This window comes from Cucumis melo, chromosome 12 (genome assembly GCF_025177605.1).
Source record: "Cucumis melo cultivar AY chromosome 12, USDA_Cmelo_AY_1.0, whole genome shotgun sequence".
Classification (NCBI taxonomy): Eukaryota; Viridiplantae; Streptophyta; class Magnoliopsida; order Cucurbitales; family Cucurbitaceae; genus Cucumis; species Cucumis melo.
In genome coordinates this window covers 13,483,024-13,495,019 of record NC_066868.1, presented here as the reverse complement: position 1 = coordinate 13,495,019, position 11,996 = coordinate 13,483,024, and the positions used below count along the sequence as shown (strand labels likewise).

At 33.9% G+C, this 11,996-nt stretch overlaps 1 protein-coding gene across 4 annotated transcripts; it reads right to left on the bottom strand.

Moving 5' to 3' along the window:
- Positions 1–5,464: 5,464 nt before the first annotated feature.
- On the bottom strand, positions 5,465–11,649 carry LOC103501748 (uncharacterized). Of its 4 annotated transcripts, none has more exons than XM_051080515.1 (9): positions 11,169–11,649; positions 10,362–10,525; positions 9,595–9,699; positions 9,315–9,389; positions 7,364–7,444; positions 6,993–7,027; positions 6,573–6,662; positions 6,331–6,490; positions 5,465–6,119 (listed from the first exon to the last, which is right to left on the bottom strand). In XM_051080515.1, exons 1-9 carry the CDS (start codon positions 11,287–11,289, stop codon positions 6,003–6,005), a joined length of 948 nt encoding a protein of 315 aa, XP_050936472.1. In that variant the 5' UTR covers positions 11,290–11,649; the 3' UTR covers positions 5,465–6,002. The 4 variants fall into 4 exon arrangements, with proteins under 4 accessions (XP_050936472.1, XP_008463655.2, XP_050936473.1 ...); XM_008465433.3 differs by having other exon boundaries at positions 9,333–9,389; positions 11,169–11,531; XM_051080516.1 differs by lacking the exon at positions 6,573–6,662 and having other exon boundaries at positions 11,169–11,485.
- Between the last annotated feature and the right edge of the window lie 347 nt (positions 11,650–11,996).

Sequence of the window (11,996 nt, the reverse complement as noted above, 5' to 3'; positions counted from 1 at the left end):
AAGACACATACAAATGAAAAAAAAAACTCTTCAGCATACAAACAATGGTGAATCAAGCTCCGAGAACACGACCTCTACTTGGAAAGTCGAAAACAATTTTGAAAGTACGAGCTAAACGAGCCTAGTGAGTGATTTCGTTTAAAACAACATTTAAGCAATAATCATAAATGATATCATAAATACATTAGCTTGGCAAACATTTTAGAAATAAGTACGTAGGTACTGGTTTTTCCTCGTTTAAGGCAAAAAAATCTGCTCCGCAGGAGATGGCAGAGCTAATCAATACAAAGAAGGGCATCCCAAACTATGTTCCTTAGAATTAGGCATCCTTAACTTCATTCCTCAAAACTAGGCATCCCTAACTCTGTTCCTAAGAGATAAGTGTTCTTACCTCCACGCCGCCCCATGATCTACCCGTAGGATTATTTTGAGATAACTTGGATTAGACAAAACATTTATAAATCATAAGATTTGCAAACACTATCTCCATACGTTAAAAAGTATGTCCTTTGAATAAAGCAAATCATAAACCATAACCACGTCTTCTCAATTCTCCTTTTTCCATGAAAGTTATAAACATTTTTCAGCAATCATGTTAGGCCAAATACTTTTAATGAAATCACGTGCTTTGGAAATCATTCATAAACCAAATAATTCAAACATTTAACTCAAATTGGAGCACCATGTCTCATGCACATTCTTAAGACAAATATGTATTTCACATGTGGCTTACGTAAGTAAATGTTAGCAATTTATGTCCTAAAACTCATAATTTGTAGTTTAAAATTATATTTTATTCAATAAAGTTGTTATTGAGAACTTATTAGTGAAAATTGAATACTATAATCTTGAATCTAAGAAACTAAGGTCCCGAGGCTATCTTGTGTAAACTTGAACTTTATGTAGAGACATAAACATGGATCAAGTTCGAGTATATCGCCTAACAGTCTATAGTATATGAATAAGGTTGAGCGCCTTATTCCAAAGACACTAAGGAACTTGGATCTTCCAAGGAGTTTAAAAGGATGATTTTAAAAGAAGTTAAGATGGGAAAGTAGGTTTGAGAAGTGTCATTATAAGTGTGTCATGGTAGGTAGAAAGAAGGAAAGCTAAGAAGGAATGGTTTAAGAGTTAAAGAGGTTAGGTTGAGAAGTGAGAAATTTGGCTAAGTCCATGACTTAGGCATTTTAGGGTTTGGTAGGCGGCCAAAAGAGGAGAAAATAACATCTAAAGAGGTTATCTTGACGTTTTAGACATAGACTAGGCGACAAGTTTGGGTTGAGTATGTGGCCAAGAGAAATAGAAAATCACTAAGTGTGCTTGGCGAGATGGTCTTGGCTAGGCGAGAAGGATGTCCTTAGAGATTAGTTGGCGTTTAGGCCATACGAGAAAACTTACATAAGAGGTTAGTGTGGCATTGTGAAGTTAGGCATGGAGACATGGCTATACGAGAAGAGGTTTACGATTATGTCAAGTGAGGTTAGCCAGACGTTTGGATTGTTGTTTGGTACTTTAGCGTTTTGGTTAGGCGAGATGATGAAGAGGTGGAGTCGGTGAAGTGCTTTATAGGTGTCATGTGCATGCATAGGTTAAATTTCAACAAGTAGGAGTTGTCAAGAACTTTTCATTCAAAACTCAGTATAAATAAGTCACTTCAGATTGGAATTTCTTCCAAATTACTAGTGCGTTTTTGCTGAAATTGGTCTCAAAGTTCATAAATTGAATATATTTTATAAGTTGGGGATACTGGTTTAATTTGGCTAGAGGAAGGTTGAGTTTGAGTTGAAAGAAGAGAGAAAGGTCATTCTCGGAGGAAACATGAGTAGTCTTTACTTCAAAGCAGCTACAGAACAAAATACGTGGAGTTTTTGGCTAAATGTTTTAGGGAAGAAAGCTGAGACATTTTTCAGCAACTTTGTAGAAGGAAATATTTTCATTTGAGTTTTGAATTGTAAGATATTAAGCTCTAAAGTGAAGTTAAGGTTCTAGCCGAAAAATGGTTTTGTAGGTAGTGATGGTGGTTGGATGAGAGTGAGGGGTTGCTAGGCGAGGTGGGCGTGCATTTTACGTTAAACGAGGTTAGCGTGTGCGTTGGACTTGTATTGGACATACAGCCCGCGCGTAAGGCAAACCACGCGCCAGCCGTGTCAAATATGTGTTTTTATACTTTTTTTTTTTGTGATTATGAGATTTTTTTAGTAAAGTTCTTATATTTCTATGACTAAAAAGAATTAAATGGAATTATTTTCCGTTATTTCAGGTCAAGAGGAGATTGGACAAGTTTACAGGCCGAAGGTTTGAACTACCATCTGTGAGTGATAAAATGATTTCAAAATGAAATTCCAAATATGTTTTGGAAGCTATTGTTTAAATATGCTTCAAAATAATTATTGAACTATACTGATTATCATATCTTGATTTATGAGCATGTTTATGAAAAGTATATGAGTATAATTCTAGAAAATATTTCCAAGCATGAGTTAGAAATATTTAGCAAAGCATGTATTTATCGAGAAGTTGTTGATAGTATTTACAAGCAAAGTTTTATGTTTGTGTTTTAAGTACTGGAATTGATTTAACTGAATATGTTATAAAGATGTTGTAAAAGGTTGAGTTTATTGAAAATGGTTTTAAGTAAGAAAACCATGTTTATTTTATATACCAAGTTCTCGACGGTCAATGTGCACAGGGATTCAAGGAAGAGCCATGTTGACCACTTAGCTGCTACCGCCGTGTTCAGGTAGGATAGTATGATTAGTGCTTTGCTAAATTGACTGAGTTAAGGCATGACATCATCATGATCGAGTTCAGGCATGATATAATCATAACCAAGTTTTCAGGCACGGTAGATCGAGCTAGTTACTGTCATGATTGAATTTCCAGGGTATAGAACTAATAAAGACAAAGAATCAGAGAATTATTTTAGAAAGCAAATAGAGCTTCTAAAAGAAAGAAAGAGGTGTTTCTGAAAGAAGAAGAGTTTTAAAGATTTTATACTTATATCGTCTTATATAAATGATTTAAGAAAAAGACTGAAGTTAATTTAAAAGTATGTTTTTATAAAACCGTCACTCACTGGACTTTTTAGCTCACCATTTCTAAATGTTTTCCCACTTTCCTAGAAGAGATCGTGATCCGAGAGTCTGATTGTTGTCTCCAAGTCTGTTGTGCAAAGCTGTAGATAATTTTAATGTTGTTGGTTAGTACTTAGGTTTACTTTGGTGTTGTACATAAGTTAGGTTTAAGTTCAGTCGTTTAGCTCCTAGTTAGTCTGAAAATGTAGTATGTAATTAATGGCATCCAGTCTTGGACTTCTTTTGAGGTTATGTAATAAAGTCTGTTTAATGTATGTTTCTCGTGTTATTCCGCTACATAATTTTTAATTTACTCAAGTTATTTAGCATAAAAAAGGATCCGTCGTTAAGGTCAACTGGTGTTGTGAAGAAGAAAAGTGACATAGGTTGGCTTCACACCACATCTCGGGCCAAGCAAGGAGGTACTTGAGGTGGGGTCTGACAGTAGTTAGTATAAACAGTGTGATCCTGAATCGTTCATGTGGAGACATGGAAGTAGAGACATCCTATGTAAAGAGTTTACACAAAACTATTATAACATTATTGACCGTATAAAACTGACTATTTCAATTATTGATGACCTAGGTAATTTAATCCTAACCCTGAGCTAATTAAGAACCTCTATTCAACGGAATTATCTTTAGATCAGCATAGGTGAAGGCAACTCATCAGTGCTAACCCTATAAGCCTCCCATTTTAGGGGGTAAGACTGAGTATATAACTAGGGACATAAGGTACAAGACAGAATTACACTCCTACTCGTTTTAGGGTAATTAGTAGATAGGTTGTTCTAGGAATGAATCGAAATCTTGAATAAAGGGCTTCACCCTCTCATTGGCCATAGAGGAATTCGGTTTATAAGTTTGACCTTGAACCAATTATTTAATAGTTGATCAGTGGGACTTAAGGAACAAGATGTAGTCTCAGAGGTAAAATTGTATTTTAACCCAGCCGAGGTTATGAACAACCTGTGAAGGATTAACTTAATCATAGTTATATCATATGGACACAAATATATCTATAGTGGGGGTAATGCAACAAGGGACTTTAGTGGAATAATCTGTTAGTTAACGAATGTTAATTAGCTCAGTCTAAAAGAGTTTAACTAGTTAATGTCGAACCATTGGAGCCCATAATCTACAGTCCATTAGGTTCCCTGCTAGTTTATATGGAATAAACTTAGAATAATATGATGGAATAATTCAATTATTCGAATTAGGTAAAGAGAGAGAAATCGACAAATATATGTGATATAAACATCAGTTATCAGTATGAGATAGCGTTTTATATTTAAATATGATTTAAATGTTAAAAATATAAATATGGATTCATATTCGGAAGCTAAAAAATTATAGAAATAGTTAAAGTAAAAAATAATCAAAATATTGACTTTTGAATTTAAAAAGTCAAACTTTGGCTTTGACTTGAATGGTCAAATGATCATATTGTCTTTAGACTAAAGTTAGTAGGAAAATTTAACATATTTTGAATAATTCCATTAACATTTGGTGGATAAGTGACTACATGAGATGTACATACCTAACCCACTATGTTCCCTAATGGTTAGTGGAATATTAGGTGTTTGAGATTTTGTGAACTAATTACATGATGTATGTAATTAGGTTATTTATATGCTTCATTTCAAAATGAGATTTTTTTTTTTTTTTGCTATTCTTGGAATTTTAATTTTTGAAAATTAAACCAAAATCATTTTTTCTTTCTTAAACTCTCCACCTAAATCTCACCTCCAATTTTCATCTCTCTCAATTTTCTATACTTATCGGGTCCCACAACCCGGTGAATTGTGAAACTACTCTAGTGGTGGTCTCGAGTTTGTGAGAAGATTACAAGGATCCAAAAAACTTTAAAGGTATGATCTTCTTTTAACCAATTTTTGTTTAACTAGGGTAGTGGTGCATGCTAATTTTTAAATTGTTTAGATGCAATTAAAGTAAAATTGTTTTTGTTTTTTGTTGTGCATATCTACTACTTTCCATCGGTAGAAAGTCATTTTTTTGAGTGTTTTTTAACCTTAGACAAATTTTTATTAGGCCCTAGAAGGAGTCATTTGTACAAATTGTCCAAAAAAACTACCTAAGGTTGTAGAAACTTTGCTCTTTGTGTTTTATTCTTTTGGATAAGCAAAATTACCTAGCATCAATCTCTCGTTGCAATCCGTCTTTATCTTCCTTTTTTTATATCTGTGTCTGGACCAACTTACGTGTACCTTGACTAATCTCACGGGACAACCCACCTAACCCTACAACATCCGTTTTTATCCTTTTCAACCTCACACATTTAACAAAAAGTTCTACCGAAGAATTTGATCGACATAAGTTGATGCTTTAGAAGTCAAATTGGAAGTTTAACTAGAGAAAAAACCATAAATATTCAGATACAATCAATACATTTAGCTTTTATTGACATTGTCTTGTTTAATATAAATAGATTTAAGAGTAATACATCTAAAAAGTGCTACCAAGCAACTCCTTCCCCATGTATCCGGACCCTAAAAAAATAGTGGTAACTCATAAAACATATCAATCCCTGACCTATAGATAAAACTTAAAATGACCCACCCACTACAAGAATAACTGGGGTTAAGTAATGGCAGAAACATGGCAGGACATATCTTCTTTTGACAAAACAACCATCATTGGTTGGCTTAGTGGTAAAAAAGGAGACAGTCGCAATAACTAAGAGGCCGTGTGTTCAATTCATGGTGACCACCAACCTAGTAATTAATTTTCTACGAGTTTCCTTGACACCCAAATGTTGTAGAGTCAAATGGGTTGTTAATTGAAGAAAAAAATCAACCAAACAAACATGGAATGGCATAGTACTTAATCCCAAATACTTAAACACAGCCAACAGTTTTTTGAGATAATGTGGGTGGATCAGTTATTTACTTCAAAATTTGCGGTCCAGTCATGCCGAGTCTCCATCATTTTCTGGAAAGACCAATCTCAAGTTGTCATTGTCCCTGTAAACTTGAACAAGTGCAGCTGCTTTATAGACGAACATCCCAAGCATAGCTGGCGTAATCTAAACACAGGAAGAGAATCATGACAACACATGAGTGTGTAACGTCCAGGACTATAAGCATCCATCTAAAATAAAGGTTTTCCAAATACAACAAGAATAGTCTTTTTTACTTGAGTATAGCTTAATTGGTTAAGACACTATATTCTTCAACCAAATGATCAAAAAGTTCAAATTTCCATCTTGTTAAAATTAAATTTTAGTTTTTCTTTACCTGGAAGTCGAAGAAGTCATTGGCAAGAAACTTATGGGAGAGAATCCATAATGCATATATTGCCGCAGGAATCATAAGCCTAGGAGATGAAAGGGCAATGCCACTTCCCTTCACTGATTTCTCAAACACGTTCTTGATATCTTCACTTCTTATTCCAATTCTGGCATAAGGAATGAATGTTGATTGCGACAAACAAGTTATACACAATAAACAACTAGATCGACTATGGGATTTGTTCATACTTTTTTGTCTTTTTCTGAGAGAAAATATCAGGAATCATGTCTTTGGATAGTTTGTCAGCGTGCTGATATAACAGCTGGAGGTATAAGCAGCTGCATTAGAGATAATCCCATAAGTTATTGAAGGAGAGATGTATTGGAGCTAAAGCCAATCTAATTACAAATTCTGAGCGCACGCTACTTTTTTATTTTCTCCGTAGAAGGCAAAAATTGATTCGACTAAAGCTCACTTTGACTCTTACAAACTTCTCCAAGAAACTGTTTCAAACGAGTCCTATTAATTAATATTTAGTATTCCATCCTGACAAAAAATCTTGCCTGAAAACTTCAATTTTGGAATGAAAATTAACTCGTGATGGTGAACCATAGCACATCAAAATGAAGTTTCAAAGTAACAGCAACATTAAACTCATATCAACCAACCTCGAAAGGACTCCTACTGCATAACTAATGGCAGCCTGAACAGCAAAAACACATAAAAAATTTCATCAGCAAGCAAGCTCCACTCAAGACGTGAGTCATGTTTAGAGAAAGTGAGGAGGTGTCACTAGAAGAAAATGAGATGACTTACGGTAATAAATGTTAATGATATAGATAGTGGACTCAACATTGTAACTACCTTATGTTATAACTCGACTCCAACCTATAATTGTTACTCCCAATGGAAGAATGTATTAAATCAAAAACTACATCATGACATTTCTACTTCCTTGTACTAAAGAATCGTAAATCAACCCAAACAAATTTACTGTAGCACACAAGATAATTCCCTTTCTTCTTCAATGAAAATATACCTGGAACGAAAATACTATCAGGCAATACCCACTGCATGCAGTTCCAATGCCAACAGACAAAAGCATTAGTTCCCTCTTGAGCTGTGTTAGAAGGAATTAATAATTAACTTCCAAATTTTTGAAACATCTAGAGCGGTTATAAACTATTCTGGAGTTTCATAATGTAGCCAAAAGGTAATTATAAAAAATGAAAGAGAAATTATTTCAAATGGCAAATCTATCGAAGATATTTACAAAAATATAACAAAGTTTTAGAATCTATGATTTATCAGTGTTTATCGTTGATAGATACTAAATTTTGCTATATTTTGTAATTATTTTGATTCATTTTGCTATATTTGAAAATAGCCCAAAATGAAAAAAAGAAGAGGAGAAAAAGCTTTACATGAAGAGATTCAATAAGGGAGCACTTCAACAGCTCATATCATCAACGCCCAAACCACAGTAGGTTAGGGAGCAAAACTTCATTTCCACATGTGAATTGAAAAAGAAACATAAAGTGGAAGCATCTATACACCAATAAGTATGCAAGTAAAGCATGTTTACTTGTTCAACTAACAAATTATTATACGAACTTCAAGAAATTTTAGGTTAAAGTACCATTTTGATCTATGTATTTTGGGTCTAAGAGGTTCTTCCTTGATATATCAATATCTTTCAACAAAATACAACATAAACACTTCGATCTATTGGAGTAGGTGGCAATCTCCCAATTGTTCTTCACCAACCACAGAGTCTATACAAAGTATAACTTGCCTCAAAACACAAACATAACTTCGCTTAAAGTTTACCTAATACAAAGGACATGAAAGACAGTTATTGAGGAGAATTGCCCATTTTCCCCTCCTCACATAAGTATTTACCATTGAAGGCCTAACAATACCCTGAGAATGAGAGCCACCTAGATCTTAATGTGGAATTTAGGAAATTGGTTGTGAAAGTGATCGTAGCTTTCCCACGTAGTTTTGTGTTCAGGTAGATTCCTCCATTGAACAACAGTTCCTATTCAATGGGATCAATGTTTTTCCTTCAACACTCCTAGAGACGAGCCTACTTAGCACAACCACAACAAGCAAACATAACGAAAGGGGGACAAAAAGTCTCCCTATCTAAGACTTCTTGAGGCTAAAACCTTGTCCTTAGGCCATAGGCAACCATTATTGAGGAAGGAATACACGATTCTCGTACATCTCCACATCCGCATCTTCCATTTGTACCCAAAGCTTTTCCAAGAAATTCCAATCCATGACCATAAGCTTTTTCAAAATCAATTTTGAAATATTCATAATGAATATTCTGTAGAATTATTAATGACCTATCATTGATTTCCATTAAAACCACGGCCTTTGTTGAGGAGCTGCTTGACTCCTTCACTTGAGATCTAATATATTTTTGTATTATCCATTCACAATACACAATTAATATTATTTAGGGTTGCTTTCAAATATGGCAAAATGAACCAACATATTACAAATACAACAAAATATCATTGATAGATGTTGATAAATACTAATAGACTACTATCGTCTATCACTGATAAACATTGATAGACGTCTAGCACTGCCTATCACTATCTATCACTGATAAACTATGAAATTTTTCTATATTTGTAAAAAATTTCAATAGTTTTGTCATTTAAAATAATTTTCAATTATTTATATATAGAGTTATTAATGACCAATATATCAGTGATTTCCATTTAAAAAAATTATTTAAATTTCCTTCAATCAGTTATTAAAAATATAATGAATTTATGGGTTGGGATCCTTCATTTGCAGGCCCCAATCCAATCCAGCCCCAACTTATTTCGTGACCCATGCATATATGCACAAACATTGAAAGAAAAAGAATGAAAAACTGATTTTGGATAAGTTTAGTGAATGAAGTGCAGACATCAAATTTTATATCAAGATGGTCTCAGACGACATAAAAGTTAAACCAATGAACATACTGTGTTCAAGCAGCATACCGCTTCATATTTGAGAAAATTTAGTTTCTTCTTTCTTTCACGGTCATCTGAGAGTATCTGTTAAAAGAAAATAGAGGAATTAGAGAAAATCAGTCTACTACGGAAGCATCAATCATTGGTCTTATCTGGCAACTGATCCCAACAAATTAAACTGGTTGTTCATAAAAACAAAACATAAAATGACTTCTGTAACTACCACCTGAGACCCATGTTTGTGTGACCCTATTACCTTACAAAACATGTAAGAACTGGAGTAGCTCACCTTATTAACAGCTTTTTTATTGATTGGTGCAGAATTACCACCTGAGATCCATTCTTGAGTAACAGACAATTTCAAAAACCCACCATCATCATCATTGTCATCAACCTACAAGTCGTAAATCAAGGATTAAGGGAAAAGAAATAAGAGTTTGCCTGATCCTCTGAAGAAGATAAAATAAGCAGACCAACATTTTAGTTATTGTCATAACCATTCAAAATATAGTTTAGCTTTCCGAAAATTAACAACTTTCAAAGTTATATGAGAGTCAGCAATTTAGTGTAATGTACAGTACATCTATGATCTAGTGCAAATAGAAATATCTTTCTTGCTCTTCACGGCTCTTTTTAGATTTTTCAAAAACCAAGCAAAAAATTGATTTCAAAAGTAAAGTGGAAACTCATATTCAGTGTCTTTTCCTTCTACTACATCCACCTCTAATAAACCCTCCAATAAGATGTTTTACAAACAATTCTTAAGTAGAACATTTTGGTGTTATTTGTTCATCTCCTTGGAAATTTGTATGAGCATGGACCACAAACACATTTTTTTCACCTAACTTGGCATGTTTGTGCATTTGTTTTATATTTATACGAAGTTGGACTGTTTTGACTATCACAATGCTACAGGAAAAAATGCTACTAGAGTGTACTAAAGTGACCATACAACTATGTCCGTTCAATATTGTAGAAACATATAAATTTCAGGCATAGGCATCCCATAAATTGAAAATCCAAACTGAAAGCATTAAAAGACTAAGCATATTGTACCAGTCCTTCTTGAGAAGTATACATAAATCTGTCATCAGTGACATCTTCAAATTTCAACACTGCCCTCTGCCAAAGCATATCAGAAGTTTTTGATATAAAATCTGACTTTAGCTTCCGTTCCTCAAAGAATGCTTGTAGAACATCCTCCTCAGCAATATCACTTACTGAAAAACAAGATACTTTGAAGGTCAGCATGTGGTAGTCATCCAACTTAAAGTTAAGAGCACTGGAATAGACAGCCAGAAAATAACAATAACAAATTACTTGTAGAAAAAAGAAAAGAGAACTGCTATTGGAAATCAAAGCCCCAAGCATCGTGTCGAAAATACAAAGCCAACAGAAAAGTATAAAGTGTTTGTAAATTAATAAGTGGTTTTATCTGATATAAACTAGAATACGCCAACAACTCAAAGAAAGGCTTACTTAAATCTAGCTTTTCACATGCCAGAGTCCTTGAAGTTGGGATCAACGAAAGCTGAGTTACAGAGGTACCCATTAAGCCATTAATTTCCTATTCTACGTTCGAACTAAGCATATAGTGTTCAATTTCTTATCAAAACGGTGTTGAATTTCAGTGATAAGTGGCGTCCTAGTCGCAAAACGTTCAAACTTCCCCATAATAGTCTTCCTCTAATTGAAGCAACAGGACAAACTTCTAATTGGATAAAATTGATAGAAAATCAAATCAACAAACGAAAATTTCGAATAATGCGTCCTAACTTTGATTCTAAGATGGCGTTCTTAAGCTCTTCACCGTTCCACTGGAAAAGCAAGATAACAATGTGAAAGAAGGATTGGAGAACTGACCAGCGCGAATTGGCTTTGATTTCTGGAAATGGGGTAATGAAGTAAATGTACGAGATAGGAATCTGGAAGGAGGTGTAATCTGCTTGCCGGTGAAGCATGTCAGCATAGAAAGAGTTTCCATGGCTTATCCGAGCTCCACAACCCTGGTTTGCTCGCTGGAACCAAAATATCTTTCTCAAAATCATTTTAAAAATACTTCCGAATGGTCCCATTTTAAACTAGTTCGAAAATTGACAAAACTGGTACACATTTTTTTAAATACTTCCCAGGTGTGTGTTTGAGCCAAGAATATCCGGGGATGTTAAAAAATTTAGGTAACTCAACCAATCCAAACCATGGATTGTACTCGATTGCAAAATTTGTTAGAGAAATCACCTCATTTCTTTTTAAATTGACTTATGCAAGATATTTTACATCTTTCCCGTGCCATCCAACTTGTTCTCCCAACTTTCTATCTCTTTCAAATATATCTGGTAACCCTATAATTCTTTGGTTCATATTTTTATCTCTTTTCTATTTATGTAAATTTTTTCATATATAATTCCTCTTTAATTTTCGGTTGAATTTCTACTGAACAAAAAGTATAGTGAATTCATATTTCGGTCATCTTCTTCAAATAATTTTTATGTTATTAATTTTCTGAGTTTTTTTTTAAATAATGTATTTTTTAAAAAATAATGTCAAAAATTGTATAGAAGCCAAATTAATGACAAAAATAGAATAATTTGAGCCAAGTGTGTACACCACTTTGCTTGGAAGTCGGGGTCCACGACTTCAATGTGTGGACCCCACAATTTCTTCTTTACAAATATTTATTATCTATGTATA